Source organism: Oncorhynchus tshawytscha, linkage group LG33, assembly GCF_018296145.1.
Source record: "Oncorhynchus tshawytscha isolate Ot180627B linkage group LG33, Otsh_v2.0, whole genome shotgun sequence".
Lineage (NCBI taxonomy): Eukaryota > Metazoa > Chordata > Actinopteri > Salmoniformes > Salmonidae > Oncorhynchus > Oncorhynchus tshawytscha.
The window spans coordinates 13,419,482-13,436,716 of record NC_056461.1 but is presented as its reverse complement, the minus strand read 5'-3'; the positions used below and the strand labels follow the sequence as shown (position 1 = coordinate 13,436,716).

Genomic DNA, 17,235 nt, shown 5'->3' with positions numbered 1-17,235 from the left:
ATTAGTGCCTTGTTGCAAACAGGATGCACGTTCTGAAATATATTCCTTCCTTTCACTCTGTCAATGAGGTTAGTATTGTGGAGTAACTACAATGTCGTTGATTCATCCTCAGTTTTCTCCTATCGTAGCCATTAAACTCTAACATAGTGAAATCCCTGAGCGGTTTCCTTCCTCCGGCAACTGAGTTAGGAAGGATGCCTGTATCTTTGTAGTAACTGGGTGTATTGATACACCATCCAAAGTGTAATTCATATTTGACCATGCTGAAAAGGATGTCTTTTTTTAACCCATCTACCAAAAGGTGCACTTATTTGCGAGGCATTGGAAAACCTCCCTGGTCTTTGTGGTTGAATCGGTGTTTGAAAGTCACTGCTCAACTGAGGGATCTTATAGATAATTGTATGTGTGGGGTACAGAGATGAGGTAGTCATTCAAAAATCATGTTACACATTATTATTGCACAGAGTGAGTCCATGCTTAAGCAAATCTTTGCTCCTGAACTTATTTAGTCTTAACAAATGGGTTGAATGGTTCTTGACTCAAGAAATTTAAGCTTCTCATGTTTTATTAATTTGTAAAAGGTTTGAAAAACATTATTCCGCTTTGACATTATGGGATACTGTGTGTAGGCGAGTTAAAAATAATAAAAAAATCTACATTTAATCAATTTGAAAAATCAGGCTGTGAAACAACAATGTGGAAACAGTCGAGGGGTGTGAATACTTTCTGAAGGAACTGTGTGTGTGTGCGTGCATGATTATGCTGGGTAGATCAGAGGGGTCAGTTTAGACTGACAGGATTACTGTGTCCGTCTTATCAGAACTTGATCTGTTAATGAGGAAGAGCTCATCACCTTGGAGAGGACAGAGAGCTGAGTCATGACACAGCTATGTGAGTGAGTGAAACATTTTTAAATGAACGTCCCCTGAACGGGGACATGACACATGAGCAGAAATGAAATTACTAGGCACTGCAACATTAGCTCCCCATACAGAACATGAATGGATAAAACAGTGATTGGCATCAGTTAGTCAGTGCAGCATTAGGGACCTATTTGTGGAGGGCTGGATTAGTAGAGACAGTTACAGTGCACCCCATAATGACAAAGCGAGAAAAAAATGAGCAAATATGAAAGAGAGAGAAGAAAGCACGAGACAACACTTTAAAATGAACTTCCCCTGAACGGGGACATGAAAATGACACATGAGAGGAAGTGACATTGACGCAGGTCTGCAACACTAGTTTCCCATACAGAACATGAATAGATAAAGTGATTAGCATCAGTTAGTCAGTGCAGCATTAGGGATCTATTTGTGGAGTGCTGGCTTAGCAGAGACAGTTACAGTGCATTTGGAAAGTATTCAGACCCCTGGACTTTCACATTTTGTTACGTTACAGCCTTATAGTAAAATTGATTATTTTAAATAATCCTCGTCTAACTTATTACACCATTATAGCAAATCAAAAACATATTTTTAGAAAACTGAAATTGAGCTCAGGTGCATCCTGTTTCCATTGATCAACCTTGAGATGTTTCTACAACCGGATTAGAGTCCACCTATGCTAAAATTCTATTGATTGGAAATGATTTGGAAAGGCACACACACCTGTCTATATAAGGTCCCACAGTTGACAATGGATGTCAAAGCAAAAACCAAGCCACGAGGTCGAAGGAATTGTCCGTAGAGCTCCGAGACAGGATTGTGTCGAGGCACAGATCTGGGGAAGGGTACCAAAAAAGTTCTGCAGCATTGAAGGTCCCCAAGAACACAATGGCCTCCATCATTCTTAAATGGAAGAAGTTTGGAACCATCAAGACACTTCCTAGAGCTGGCCGCCGGCCAAATTGAGCAATCGGGGGAGAAGGGCCTTTGTCAGGGAGGTGACCAAGAACCTGATGCTCACTGACACAGCTTCAGAGTTTCTCTGTGGAGATGGGAGAACCTTGCAGAAGGACAACCATCTCTGCAGCACTCCACGGAAGCCACTCCTCAATACAGGCACATGACAGCCCGCTTGGAGTTTGCCAAAAGGCACCTAAAGGACTCTCAGACCATGAGAAACAAGATTCTCTAGTCTGATGAAACCAAGATTGAACTCTTTGGTTTGAATGCCAAGTGTCACGTCTGGAGTAAACCTTGTACCATCCCTATGGTGAAGCATAGTGGTGGCAGCATCATGCTGTGGGGATGTTTTCAGTGGCAGGGACTGGGAGACTAGTCAGGATAGGGGGAAAGATAAACAAAGGAAAGTATAGAGAGATCCTTCATGAAAACCTGCTCCAGAGAGCTCAGGATCTCAGACTGGGGCAAAGGTTTACCTTCCAACAGGACAACAACCCTAAGCACACAGCGAAGATAATGCAGGAGTGGCTTCGGGACAAGTCTCTGAATGTCCTTGAGTGGTCCAGCCAGAGGCCAGACTTGATCACGATCGAACATCTCGGAAGGATCCTGAAATTAGCTGTGTTGCAACACTCCATCCAACCTGACAGAACTTGAAAGGATCTGCAGAGAAGAATGGGAGAAACGCCCCAAATACAGGTGTGCCAAGCTTGTAGAGTCATACCCAAGAAGACTCCAGGCTGTAATCACTGCCAAAAGGTGCTTTAACAAAGTACTGAGTAAATGGTCTAAATACTTATGTAAATGTGATTTCAGTTTATTTTTAATACATTTGCAAAAATTTCCAAAAAACAGTTTTTGCTCTGTCATTATGGGGCATTGTGTATAGATTGATGAGGGGAAAAAAACAATTGAATCAATTTTGAATATGGTTGTAACGTAACAAAATGTGGAAAAAGTCAAGGGGTCTGAATACTTTCAGAATGCACTGTAAACCAGACCCATGTTCCATTCATGACTCTGACTGCAGCTTCTCTTCTCTCCCACAGAGATTATCACACATGCATATACTGTACACACACACACAGGGAGAAAGCCGGTCTGCACCACCACATACTGAACATACAAACACAGACAGAAACATGGTCCAATAGCCTGCAGCCAAAACCAGGATTCTTTATGTATAACCATGCACAAGCGAGAGTAGATAGTCTATGCAGGTATCTGTCATGTATAGGGACTTTGAGTCTATCAAACATTAGTTCAACCTGAGCTGGGTATGCAAAATCCAATGCAAATTAACTTTCCTGAAGTTTGCTTGTGTGAGGTCATGTGACTGGGTCGAGACAAGTGTACATGAGAGTAGTCACATACACTCTGGCTGCTGTAGACCAAAACCCCAGCCAACCCAGCACAGGCCAGCCACATCGGGGCATGAATCCGACAGCAGCGCCTGCCGGGGTTGGCAAGTAGCAAAAGTGTATGTTTGGCTGGAGTTGAATCACCGCAGCATGCATGCCACAGTTACCCCATGCTCCCTGCACAAACCCCATCTGAATGAATTATACAATGACAACACAGCAACAACTATCAAGAGCAACATCTTTAACTCTGCCCTGACTATTTGCAAGACAAAAACCCCTCGACCTTGCAATCATGAGTGATTGAGTTACATGTAACTGCAGCCATGTGACCACTGTAAATAGTACTGTATTGCCATCAGAGCTAGAGTGCTGCTGGCCTGCCCTTGGTTTACACATCAAACCTCTGGCCTGTGCCATATCAACAGCACATGACATGGGCCTGATGGCCTCAGCTGTTTTATGGACACTACTGAATCTCACCAGGACGAAGGCTACTGGACCACCACATGGAAATAGGATGTGTCCCAAATGGCACTCTATTCCCTACATAGTACACTTATTTTGAGCCCTGTGGGCCTTGGTCAAAAGTAACAGGCTGTAGGGAATAGGATGGCATTTGGTATGCAGCCGTAGATTAGATGGAGAACGGTGCTTGTCTCAGATATGAAGAGGGAGACTGCTGTCACTTTCTCTCCAATAGGGCGATACATGGTAGAGCTGGGTACGGATTGAGAGACAGTGGTTTATAGACTGCTGTAGTGCTGAGGGCCAGAGGACAGAATGCTAGACTAATCCTGTACAGCACAGTACAGCACAGGGATTCCCTGAATGTAGGACACAGAGACATTCTGTACTGCCATGCAGCTCTGTGTGTCTAGACAATAGAGAAATGGACAGAGAAGGCTTGGACCCTGCTATTCTAGGAGGATTAATAATGGATAAATAAAGCCCCTGTTATCACACACAAGCAGCTTCATTCCGGGGGCACTGCTTCAGAGCCTTTGTTGCATCATTGACTTCTCCTTTGATGTCCATCTGACTGAAATCTGACAGCCAAATGAGAAGAGTAGGGGAGAGAGGAGACAGGAATAGGGGTAAATAACAAGAGGAGTTCGGAGAGAGCTGGACCTACCTCAGTTCAACACAGATTTAATGAATTGTACTGTGTCCAATTACATTACACCAGTGTTTCTTAATCCTGGCCCTGGGGACCCAAAGGGGCACATTTTAGTTTTTGCCTTAGCCCCAAACACCTGATTCGAATCACCAAAGCTCGATGATAAGCTGATCATTTGAATAAGCTGTATAGCGCTAGGGCAAAAACAAAAAATAACCCCCCCTTTAGGTCCCCAGTACTAGGATTAAGAAACACTGTGAAACACTCAACCCTGTTCTTGAGTGTGTGTTCTACTGACCTGTAAAACAGCTACTCCAACATGTTTTACTCCATGGACTGTCTGTGAGAGCATTTTTAACAGAGAACGGTTTCATTCGTTCTCAGCACCAGACACATCAAGCTACAGCAGGTAACTGCCAACACTTGAGTAAACGAGGAATACAAAGTATATTGAAAGCAGCTGTGGTTCGAATTAATTAAGCAATTAACATCCCATCATGCTTAGGGTGATGTATAAAAATGCCCAGTTGCCCGTTATTTTGGCTACCATGGTTAGAATAGGAGTACCTATGTAGTATCTTTGCCAAGGCGCATTAAAGCTGTTCTGGCTCGTGGCGGCCCAACGCCCTATTAAGACACTTTATGCTGGTGTTTCCTTTATTTTGGCAGTTACCTATAGGTCAGTATAGGTGTTGACAGCTAGTGTTGATCTGGCGTGACACTATTTAAACAGATGTGTTTGAATGTGGCATGGTACAACAAACTCCAGCTTCCAGTTGTTTTGAAGTTTCTGGGCTCCCTCTCCAAAGTGAAACACATTGATAGAGTGCCGCTTTTGATACCATCGATCACCACATTCTTTTGGAGAGATTGGAAACCCAAATTGGTCTACACGGACATGTTCTGGCCTGGTTTAGATCTTATCTGTCGGAAAGATATCAGTTTGTCTCTGTGAATGGTTTGTCCTCTGACAAATCAACTGTAAATTTCGGTGTTCCTCAAGGTTCCGTTTTAGGACCACTATTGTTTTCACTATATATTTTACCTCTTGGGGATGTTATTCGAAAACATAATGTAAACTTGCACTGCTATGCGGATGACACACAGCTGTACATTTCAATGAAACATGGTGAAGCCCAAAAATTGCCCTCGCTAGAAGCATGTGTGTCAGGCATAACGAAGTGGATGGCTGCAAACGTTCTACTATTAAACTCGGACAAAACAGAGATGCTTGTTCTAGGTCCCAAGAAACAAAGAGATCTTCTGTTGAATCTGACAATTAATCTTAATGGTTGTACAGTCGTCTCAAATAAAACTGTGAACGACCTCGGCGTTACTCTGGACCCTGATCTCTCTTTTGAAGAACATATCAAGACCATTTCAAGGACATCTTTTTTTCCATCTACGTAACATTGCAAAAATCAGAAACTTTCTGTCCAAAAATGATGCAGAAAAATTAATCCATGCTTTTGTCACTTCTAGGTTAGACTACTGCAATGCTCTATTTTCCGGCTACCCGGATAAAGCACTAAATAAACTTCAGTTAGTGCTAAATACGGCTGCTAGAATCCTGACTAGAACCAAAAAATTTGATCATATTACTCCAGTGCTAGCCTCTCTACACTGGCTTCCTGTCAAAGCAAGGGCTGATTTCAAGGTTTTACTGCTAACCTACAAAGCATTACATGGGCTTGCTCCTACCTATCTCTCTGATTTGGTCCTGCCGTACATACCTACACGTACGCTACGGTCACAAGACGCAGGCCTCCTAATTGTCCCTAGAATTTCTAAGCAAACAGCTGGAGGCAGGGCTTTCTCCTATAGAGCTCCATTTTTATGGAACGGTCTGCCTACCCATGTCAGAGACGCAAACTCGGTCTCAACCTTTAAGTCTTTACTGAAGACTCATCTCTTCAGTGGGTCATATGATTGAGTGTAGTCTGGCCCAGGAGTGGGAAGGTGAACGGAAAGGCTCTGGAGCAACGAACCGCCCTTGCTGTCTCTGCCTGGCCGGTTCCCCTCTTTCCACTGGGATTCTCTGCCTCTAACCCTATTACAGGGGCTGAGTCACTGGCTTGCTGGGGCTCTCTCATGCCGTCCCTGGAGGGGGTGCGTCACCTGAGTGGGTTGATTCACTGTTGTGGTCGTCCTGTCTGGGTTGGCGCCCCCCTTGGGTTGTGCCGTGGCGGAGATCTTTGTGGGCTATACTCAGCCTTGTCTCAGGATGGTAAGTTGGTGGTTGAAGATATCCCTCTAGTGGTGTGGGGGCTGTGCTTTGGCAAAGTGGGTGGGGTTATATCCTTCCTGTTTGGCCCTGTCCGGGGTGTCCTCGGATGGGGCCACAGTGTCTCCTGACCCCTCCTGTCTCAGCCTCCAGTATTTATGCTGCAGTAGTTTATGTGTCGGGGGGCTGGGGTCAGTTTGTTATATCTGGAGTACTTCTCCTGTCCTATTCGGTGTCCTGTGTGAATCTAAGTGTGCGTTCTCTAATTCTCTCCTTCTCTCTTTCTTTCTCTCTCTCGGAGGACCTGAGCCCTAGGACCATGCCCCAGGACTACCTGACATGATGACTCCTTGCTGTCCCCAGTCCACCTGGCCATGCTGCTGCTCCACTTTCAACTTCCACCTGACTGTGCTGCTGCTCCAGTTTCAACTGTTCTGCCTTATTATTATTCGACCATGCTGGTCATTTATGAACATTTGAACATCTTGGCCATGTTCTGTTATAATCTCCACCCGGCACAGCCAGAAGAGGACTGGCCACCCCACATAGACTGGTTCCTCTCTAGGTTTCGGCCTTTCTAGGGAGTTTTTCCTAGCCACCGTGCTTCTACACCTGCATTGCTTGCTGTTTGGGGTTTTAGGCTGGGTTTCTGTACAGCACTTTGAGATATCAGCTGATGTACGAAGGGCTATATAAATAAATTTGATTTGATTTGATTTGTTTGCCTATCAAGTAGTGTTTCGACAGGCCTCAGCACTCTCAAAACACTTCTATATTGTCCTATAGTACCTTTTAGAATTAAGTGTTTGTGACAATTTAGTTGCTTTAAAAGGTTCTAGCATACTTCTCCAAAGTGAAACACATTGATAGGGTGTTTGCCTATCAGATAGTGTGCCCCAAAAAACATAAATAATGAAGATATGACGTCCACAAGATGGCTTACTTTCCTGGAGATTTATTGGCCCAGCAAATGCAGAATTTACACATGTTGTTCTCTCAGACGCTTTACTTGCCATACACAAGTCATACACAGTACTCAGGCAAGACCAGGTGCCATCCGCTCCAAACGATTATCTAAATCTACATAGAAATAAATAGCTTGAGAAAAAATGTCTTACAAAAAAACAAAATTCAAGTATCAGAAGCAAACAAATGAACAAAAGTAGTACTGCCAATGTGATATGCAGAACATATTTGGCTGGCTAGCAAAACAACTTCAAAGCCATTTCTCAGTTTCACTGTTGGCGTAGTTACTGCGTTTTACCTTTTTAGGGCAGAGTAGTACACGACTTACAATTAAGTATGAATCAGCCAATCAGAGAGAGGTAAAAAAGAAGAGCATCTACAAAATACCTTTCCACTCAGTTCTAGACTTGAACATTCCAAACGCTGAGCATTCCTTCAAGTCTGATATATGTACATGTCTATTTACAGAACGTATTTTCATAACAAAGATATAAGTGCTCACACATGTTAGTAGCTGGCTTACAAAGAAAAGTGAAACACGTTACACTGCATGTACTCGGAAGGTAGCATATGTCTGAATTTCTATTGGCAGCTATATGGGTGCAGAAGCAGCATTGGGCTTGCAGGACAAGCACTAGGCACTCTAGGTCCAAATCTCCTTTCAGAGAGAAAGACAGAAAGAGACAATTGTGTCTATGGACACAGTCATTCACACCACTCAATAGGAATATCAACTTTGCTGTGCAAAATAATCATTCATGTCATAACATGAGTACACCGGTTGTTCAGTAACAGTATGATACTCAAATCTTTAGAAATAAAATCATAACAAAAAAAAAAAGTGAACAAGTGCTCAACATCAACAAAAGTGACAAACACAATTTGGGTAGTCATTATTTCAGAGGCATTCCTATAGAAAAATCTTTACATCGTAAACTAAACGATTCCATCTGTTTAAAAAAAAGTGATATAACCATGGATACATGACTCCTTACTCAGATCTCAGGAGGTTGTCAAGAAAGGGAGATTTCAAATATTTGGCCTGGTTCCAGCTCTCTGACGGATGCGTTGCCGAGTGCCAAGTAGTCACTCAAACCAGATATAATAGTTCCTTAGAATCACAGAGCTATTACACTAATTAAACCATAATTCCAAGGTGAGCTGTCACTACAGATTCACTTCGGAGGAACCAGAGAAAGCAGAGTGATTGAGACATGTTGTACAGTATTGTATAGTAGCATACATTATGTTTTACTGGTAAATAAATATGCTATAGGCTATGCAGAGCCATGGCCGGGTCCAGTCGCATCTGTCGGCTATAGTTACATTGACCCAAGACCCGGCTCAGACCGGATGGAAAACTTAGAATTTTGGACTCGGGCCCGCTCGAGTATTTTGGGTGGACCTGTGAAGACCTCTAATGTACAGTGTTATCTCTCTCTTTCCCAGAGGCAAAGTGTTTGAACTACAAGCACTGGCAGATAACACAGGCCAGACACGCACTAACATGCCTGTGTGAGAAAAGAAAACAGAAGTGCCCTGTGATCTCCAGAAAGAGGAAGATGGGACACACACACACACACACACAACAACAATGTCCATTTTGGTGACATTGTTGAACTTTCTTTGTCGGCTTTCACTTCCTGGGGTCTTGGATCAGGTAACGAGGCAGTGCGATCTCATTGGCAGAGCTGCAGGATCTCATGGCGATCGTTGGACATTCTCTTCATGTTCTGAGGGAAACAGAAGGCCTAAAATGGTTAAGAAGACTTGGGGAAACCATCACAGTATAACAAACAAACAAAGAGTCGTCTGTGAGACAAGACACATAAAACATAAAGTGAGGGAAAGACCCTGTCCTATAGGCTAAGTGACTCCAGGCTTAGCATGAGATGACGTAACATGACAGAGGCTTTGGTTCTGCTCATCCATGTCGCCTGAAGCCTCGATGAGCTACTCATTCATATTCCATGGTAAATGTCAACCATGTGTGGGCTCATAAACGATTATCCAATCTCCCTATCCCACGTCTAAGTACACCTCAACAACTAACTATAGAGCTACAATAGGTGTGTAAGAGTGTGTGTCTTTACTTGTCTATGGGTGTTACTGTACACTGAGTGGACAAACCACTAACACCTGCTCTTTCAGTGACATAGACTGACCAGGTGAATCCAGGTGAAAGCTATGATCCCTTATTGATGTCACCTGTTAAATCCACTTCAGTCAGTGTAGATGAAGGGCAGGAGACAGGATAAAGAAGGGTTTTTAAGCCTTGAGACAATTGAGACATGTATGTGTGCCATTCAGAGGGTGAATGGGCAAGACACAAGATTGAACGCTGCTGGGTTTTTCACACTCAACAGTTTCCCATGTGTATCAAGAATGGTCCTCCACCCAAAGGACATCCAGTCAACTTGACACAACTGTGGGAAGCACTGAGTCAACATGGGCCAGCATCCCTGGGGAACGCTTTCGTCACCTTGTAGAGTCCACGCCCCGACTAATTGATGCTGTTCTGGGGGGAAAAGTGGGTGCAACTCAATATTAGGAAGGTGTTCTTAATGTTTTGCAAACTCAGTGTATAAGTGCCCCTTCTGACTGTGACTTAAGTTGACCGGATCTTACCACACCCTGAATAATTATCACCTTTCAATATGTGCCTGCAGAGTCTGAGTCACAACAACACTACTACTACAGAATAAGCTGGGAGCTAAATCTAGCTGCTTTCGCACTTTACCTTTGAAACACTAAAAGAGAGACGAGTTTCAGACAGTGAAGGATGGTGCAGATGGGCGGAGGTCTTTAAACAGAACAGAAAATACATTTAAAATATAGACGTTCTAAAGACGTGAGTGACAGAACAGTGTGTAGGGGTTGCCGTAGTAACATGCAGACAACAAAGCTCGTGCAATGCTCTGAAATCAGTTAGAAAAAAATGCGAGTCTGAAATGGTACACAGGTCATAGTGAGCGGGAAGGAGGGAGGCACTTGGCACATGTATTCCTGTAGGAGAGAGACAGGTACTTACAGGCAGAGTTTGCCCAGCCAGTGCTGCACGGTAAAGAAGAGAAGGAAGAAAAGAAAGAAAAGAAGAGTGAATGATAATAGAGCAAAGAGACAACATTGTAGAATGGAAAATTGCTTAGAGCAGGAGAGAGAGAGAGGAGAGAGAGAAAGCAAGAGAGACACTCACCTGTCCGGCCAAGGCGAGGTGGGAAGGAGTGCAGAGGGACATGGGCAGCTCCTGGAGGGGTTCGTCCAGGCCGTCGATGCGGCCGTCGATGCGGGGTTTCTTGATGTTGGGCTCGGGGCTGGTCAGGGGGGTCACACTGTTCCTCCTGATCAGAGTCCCAGAATTCTTCTTCATCTCCTCTGGTCTCTCTCTGTGGGTGTTCACCGCTTCCACGTTGAGCGAGATGGACTCTACCTTGCAGCCTGCACACAGAGTAAAAACACACACACACACCACAGTCAGAACAGATATTTAGACCTCACCTTATTTCTCCTGCCCTAGACAAGCTAGAGAACATACAATTGACCCTAATGCCCAATTCACACTATAGAGCCAATCTGAACTGTACTATTCTGTCTCTGATATTTTCTGGTCACATTGGCTTGGCTCGGTAATGTGAGAAGTGTACACAAGTTCTCACCGTAGGCAATGGGGGTGAGCTTCAGCACCGTGTGGAGGGGACACTTCAGGTAGGGCATCTCTTCTGCACTCTTATCCAGGAAGTAAGCCAGGAGACAGCGCATCACAGCCTGGTGACAGATAACCAGAACGTTCTCCTGTCTCTCCAGCTCCATGATCACTGGCTCCACCCGCTGGACCAGGTCCTGATAGGACTGGAGGGAGGGATCAGACAGAGAGAAAGAAGAGAGAAGGGTTAACTCGATATTTTCACAGACACATCGATTCGCAGCATTTTAAACACAAGAACTATGTCCATGTGTAACTAACTGTACAGTAGTTGGCAGTAGCAGGTTGATTCTAGTAGTATATTGTACTGTGCTAACCTCTCCTGTAGGGTAGCGGTAGTAATACTTGTCCTGGTCTCTCAGAGCAAACTCCTCAGGGTACTTCTCCTTCACCTCATCGTACGTCATCTCCTCACACACCCCCTGTGCACACAACACATACCTCACATTAGAGCTGTTTAAATGAAGCACCACACACACAGTCCAGTCAGTAGTCTATTCTAGTGTGTGTGACTCACAGCGTCTATCTCGTTAAGGGCCTTCCACTGTTCGTAGGGCACTCCCAGGCTCTCAGCAGTCTGGATGCTGCAACACATCTGATTGGTCCACACCTTCAGATCCGTCAAGTTCTGCTCTTTAACAAACGTCGACAACACCCCAGAAAACTACACATAGAGAAAGGGGAAAGAGTAAAAGACCAGAAAGTGTGTGTGTGTATTCATGTGTCAACTTAGTGTGTGTGTATACGAGTGTGTTTCTACTCTCGTACCTTTCTCCCCCTTGGCGACAGCCCTGAGTCTCCCCCCAGGCGTCCCTGCAGGTTGTGCATGCTCTCTCCATGGCGACACAGGTAGATGACTCTGGGCTGGACGTGGATGTTCATCAGGTAGTAGACGATCTTACTCTGGACGTGGTCCTGGATCCGGTTCACCAGGAACCTTCTGCCTACATCTATCACCTTGATGAAGGACAGGCTCCTACGTAGGGGGTTAGAACAAGTTTAGTCTAGGGCCTGAATTCACAACATTTCTCAGAGTTCCATACAATCTTATTTATTATTATTTAAAAATGCCAAACTGATTCTAAATCAGGTTTAAGCCACTCTCAGATCACACAGTAAACAGTAGCTAGGGTCAACAGGTATAAACAGTGAATAAGCTATATGAGGTTTAGGGGCTACCTGTCGTACTGGTCTGGGTCCAGGGGTTCGTAGTGAACCCTGTAACACTCTATCCTCTTATGGAAGTCCTCCATGGCGTCTGTCTTGTTGCAGTCCTGGTAGTCTGGGCAGGACACCTTCACTTCCTGTCATGGGAGGAAGTAAAAGGTCAGGTGACAGCGTAAGACACTCATTAAAATTACATTATAGATATTACAACGTCAGTAGCTAACGTCAGGCTGCAACATTAGAGGAACCTTGCAGGAGCCAACCATTACCATGTTTCTTCAGATGTTCTGTTCAGATTTCTGACTCACCATGATATTTGTGGCGATGACGCTGGGATCATCACACACCGACTCAATGAAAAAGATCTGCACACATACATTTAAAGTCATTTAGAGTCCTTTTATCATCTTCACATTGAAAGACATGATGAGTCATTCGATCGCGTATCTGTTTGAGAATGCATCAAGCCGCTCGTAACCATAGAAACACCACTGACCTTGAAGCCGTTCTCACTGCCAAAGTCCAGGATCATGTCTCGTCTCTCACGAGTAGTGTTGGTGGCATCAAAGACTGCAACCTGGCCTCCCTCCTCTGTCAGGTAAGACTCAACGTCCCTCAGAGCTGCTAAGGCACATTGTCTAAGCAAGAAAATAAATCATCTCTGTTAGCCTTGTTTCAAGTACACTGATGATCAGTGACGTCACATGATGCTCAGAATTTGTCATGGTCAAACACAGAGTAGGATGGGGAGCAGGGGTGGACTCACTGTCTGATCTTCACGGCACTCTCGTTGTCAGCCTTGAAGAAGTCGTACGAGCTGTAGTTCTTGACTGCTTCTCTGCGATACTCTCCCACATTGAAGACTGGAGGCAAAGAACAAACTAACAATGGTAAATGGAATGTTCTGGAGGGAGAAAGTGAGCCCAAGCCCAGTTTGTGGTAAATCTGAAAACTAAAACAGAGGAAAGGAACTAGACTAGATGAGATGGCAGGAATGCCGATTCAAGAACAATAATCCAACCTCCGCCCTTTTAACCCCAATGTTCCTCTTAGTGAACAAATACAACAATACGATCAAATAAACATTTCTAAAATAAAGGTAATTTTAGGGCAGTGTGAGGCACATTACTATGACCAATAACAAAAGTTACTAATCTGTTAGCTACACCTGTTGATGTGTCTCGTCATGTGCTGACTGTGTGTGCTGAGTGTGTGTGCTGTGTACCTTTGGTGGGCATGCCGATCCAATTGAGGTATCGGGTGAGTTTCTTGGACATGTAGGTCTTCCCCCTGGCTGGCAGACCCACCATCACAATCACTGTGGGGGGGTTGGCCAGGTGTGGGGCCCTCGACGCTAGAGACAGAGAGATTAAAATATTGTTCAATGGCCATACACACAATCAATCTGATTAATTGTGTACTCTTAATTTACACACAATAATACTGCATCTTCATTCAGTGACGAATGCCTCTCATTCACACGCTCCTACCAGCTCTAATCCACTTTCCAGGACACATACCTCCTCGATGGAAAAACAGCTATTAAGCTATTAGGTCATCACACCCTCCTTTCCCTCCCTCTATCATTCTCCATCTCTCATTCAGTGTCAGAGAGCTGTACATCCTCTTATAGACTTTGGGAGACTGAGGCTCTGTCTGTGTGGCTGGTCCTTGCAGCACAGTGATGGTCATGGTCATGGATAGACACTAATAGTAATTCCCTCCCACCAGTCTTGTCTGCTGTGCTTCCCCCAGCTAGACCCTTCCCCAGTGGTCAAGATGGTGCGTCTACCTGCAGACACTGCTGAAGCTGTCTCCCCCCCCAACCTGACTAAACAGTCGGCTGATAAACCTCCTACTAGAGAGATGGTTCCAATGTCAGAATCACTGCATTAGTCAATGCAAGTCGGTCTTTAAGGGGTGAAAATGTTTGTGGGTATTAGTTTTCATTGCCTGAATCTCCATGTGATACAGACATCACCAGCTATTGGTGCTTTCAAGACAACTGGGAACTTGGGGGAAAAACTAGGTCATAATGTCAGTGATCTTCAGGTCAGAAAGTTGAAGTTCTATAAATAATTTGTATTTAAAAAAAAATAACTTTATTTAACTAGGCAAGTCAGTTAAGAATACATTCTTATTTACAATGACGGCCTACCAAATGGCGGGGACGGGGGCTGTGGTTAAATATAAAAATAAATTAAATAGAAATAGAAGACAAAACACACATCACGACAATAGACAACACTACATAATGAGACAAAAGACAACAACATAGCATGGCAGCAACACACAACATGGTACAAACATGATTGGGCACAGACAACAACACAAAGGCAAGAAGGTAGTGTCCATGATTGAGTCTTTGAATGAAGAGATTGAGATAAAACTGTCCAGTTTGAGTGTTTGTTACAGCTCGTTCCAGTCGCTAGCTGCAGCGAAATGAAAAGAGGAGCGACCCAGGGATGTTCCAGTTTCCGATTTGCATTCCGAGTTGGATGACCTTCAAAACGATGTTCCAAGTCTGACCTAGTTCTTTTCCGAAGTTGGAGATTTCTGAGTTGCGAGTTCACTGTTATTATGAACCCGGCATAAACTCATTCCCCTCCTTATGACTCACAACAGGACAAACAAACTGACGTCATTGATTTAAGCAGTGGCTATTCAGGCCGTTGATATTGATCATTCGGCTCTTTACAAACTGTCGTCACTTGTTACCACAGCCACAAAGTCATAAACCCCGCCTATAACACACGCACGATAGTTCGTCCAATCCCGATGCGTCTGCATGTAAAATCCCCCCCGTCTCTCCCACCCACACAACGGTTCCTGGCTGTCACGAGCAGAGCGGGGAGCCCCCGGGACCACAGCCACAAAGTCATACAGGCCGCCTATTTCTTCAATTTCTCTTATTAAAATGTAATTTTGAACATATCTAACCACACTGCTAACCTTATGCCTAGCCCTAACCTTAAATTAAGATCAAAAAGTATTTTTATTTTGTGGCTGTGGTAACTCGTGGAAACTAGGGACCGGATAGAGGCTTTGTTGCTATAGTGAGCACTATCAACCATTACCCTCTACAGCTACTTGTGAATCCTGACCTGTCTGCGTGCCAATGGCCAGTTTGGATAGGCTAGGGTAATAGGGCATATGTGTTTAGCATAATTATTGTAATTACACACATAGTGTTATTTTTTTCAAGTCGGTAGGTTATTTTGAAAACTTAAGCGGTTTTAAAATTATTCTGTTGAATGGTTTCAAAAAGTAGGCTACCTACTGTATGCCACGCCAATTGAAAATAAAGCCATGCGAGAAAAGCATCAAAACATGCAATCACATTACTTGTTTTTATTTCACACATTCTGTGCACCTTCGAACTTAAAGTTCAATACACTACATTTTTCAACAACGTTCCCTGATTTCTGGTGACCTGTCTGGGGTCTCCCCATCCTGGACCGCTAATGTAGTCTAATATTCCAACAAGCTGCTACATTGTATATATTATTATAGGCTCAATGAGATGATTATTTATCTGATTATCAAAGATAATCATAATATTTATCAAAGATAATTGCATGTAATACATTTATCCTATGGACGTTTTCTAAATGAAACCTGAATGAATCAGATGGGTGCTGATACCAGCCGCGGGTTAGGCTACTACTTACTTCCCCGGGAGACTGCCGGTTTGTCATCCTTTGAAGGAATCCAGATCTTTTGTATCCTGTTCTGGGTAAGCATTCCTAGAGGGTAGTGAAATAAAACACGAAAGAAACCTAGGTTTCCCACTAATATCGGTCCCCCCAAAATACCACCTTTACGTGCTTTCAGATCAGCACGGATTAAATAAAAACAGTAGGATACAATTCAAAATGTTTTGGATCGGCTGTCGTTCTCTCTACCAGACAAGTAGCCTGTAATCAAATATATTGGCGCGCTAAGCACTCGTTAAGAGCTGCTGTGTTCTATTCTAATGCTGTTCAGCCTTTGCCGGTGTATTAATCTACGCCGCTGTGTCCCAGTTCCTTTATTTAACCTGTCCCAGCAGGAAACAACTTGACATCGATGACATCCACCGCGCTCTCGGGGAGGGTGATGCTGCGCTCCCTTGTGGCTGATGACGGTAATCCACTATTATGGCAAATGGAAGTATCCCGGCGGTGCACGTGCAGAATTGCATCCCAGTAAACCTTCAGACAGAGGAACAAATATGACCCAAAGAGAGGTTTTTACTGCATTTGCACTTTGCGGTCTCCAAATATTATGTAGTGTCATGCCAATGTCCTATACGGACACTTTCTGGTGCAGATTAGTATTTATTTTATGCAAATCATTCTAACAATTTGGCAACAACTATATCACCCTAAATTATCAAGTTAAATGTTTTTCAGTCCAGCAACATAGGATATGGTGAAGGAAAATACAAAGTAGAGAAGTGCTGGGTTTCAAAATAACAGGCTCCACTCTCAATAGGCTCTTTAATCTCTTTTGGACAGAGTCTGCATAAAACAGGAAGTGACAAACTCGGCAAGAATTTTACTTCTGGGTAACAGTGATTATAGGCTATGTGACTGCCATAGTGGCACGTAGACTTGCCCTGAGTATGGCTACAGCCTGCAGTCATGTAGGACCAAGGATTTGTCCAGTGAATAGAGAGAATGGTATTGCACCATTTGGATCTGATTATTTCTAAATTCTTCTGGTCCCAAGTGCAAGGTGTATATTTCAGAGTGGGGGAGATACAAGAGTGCATGTGTTTGTATGTGGGCCCGTCAATCTCTCCACACACAACTCTTCATAGCCTAGCCTACTTCTTCATCCCTCTGTTTCTCTCCTGAACCAGGCCA

General features: G+C 44.0%; 1 protein-coding gene across 3 annotated transcripts; it reads right to left on the bottom strand.

Moving 5' to 3' along the window:
• Positions 1–7,488: 7,488 nt before the first annotated feature.
• On the bottom strand, positions 7,489–16,432 carry pfkfb3 (6-phosphofructo-2-kinase/fructose-2,6-biphosphatase 3). Of its 3 annotated transcripts, XM_024372881.2 has the most exons (14): positions 16,057–16,432; positions 13,611–13,739; positions 13,152–13,248; positions 12,882–13,023; positions 12,694–12,750; positions 12,398–12,522; positions 11,987–12,194; positions 11,736–11,882; positions 11,536–11,640; positions 11,172–11,364; positions 10,712–10,953; positions 10,547–10,569; positions 10,256–10,318; positions 7,489–9,248 (listed from the first exon to the last, which is right to left on the bottom strand). In XM_024372881.2, the coding sequence occupies exons 1-14, from the start codon at positions 16,127–16,129 to the stop codon at positions 9,242–9,244; spliced, it is 1,611 nt and encodes a 536-aa protein (XP_024228649.2). In that variant the 5' UTR covers positions 16,130–16,432; the 3' UTR covers positions 7,489–9,241. The 3 variants fall into 3 exon arrangements, with proteins under 3 accessions (XP_024228649.2, XP_024228651.2, XP_024228650.2); XM_024372883.2 differs by lacking the exon at positions 10,256–10,318 and having other exon boundaries at positions 16,057–16,431; XM_024372882.2 differs by lacking the exons at positions 10,256–10,318; positions 10,547–10,569 and having other exon boundaries at positions 16,057–16,429.
• Between the last annotated feature and the right edge of the window lie 803 nt (positions 16,433–17,235).

Excerpts from the sequence above, each read along its gene's own strand:
- pfkfb3 (XM_024372881.2), bottom strand. The coding sequence starts at position 16,129 with ATGCTTACCCAGAACAGGATACAAAAGATCTGGATTCCTTCAAAGGAT. Across the intron at positions 13,249-13,610 it reads GATCGGCATGCCCACCAAAG|TCTTCAATGTGGGAGAGTAT; the intron begins GTACACAGCACA and ends CTTTGCCTCCAG. Across the intron at positions 10,570-10,711 it reads ACCTCGCCTTGGCCGGACAG|CACTGGCTGGGCAAACTCTG; the intron begins GTGAGTGTCTCT and ends TTTACCGTGCAG.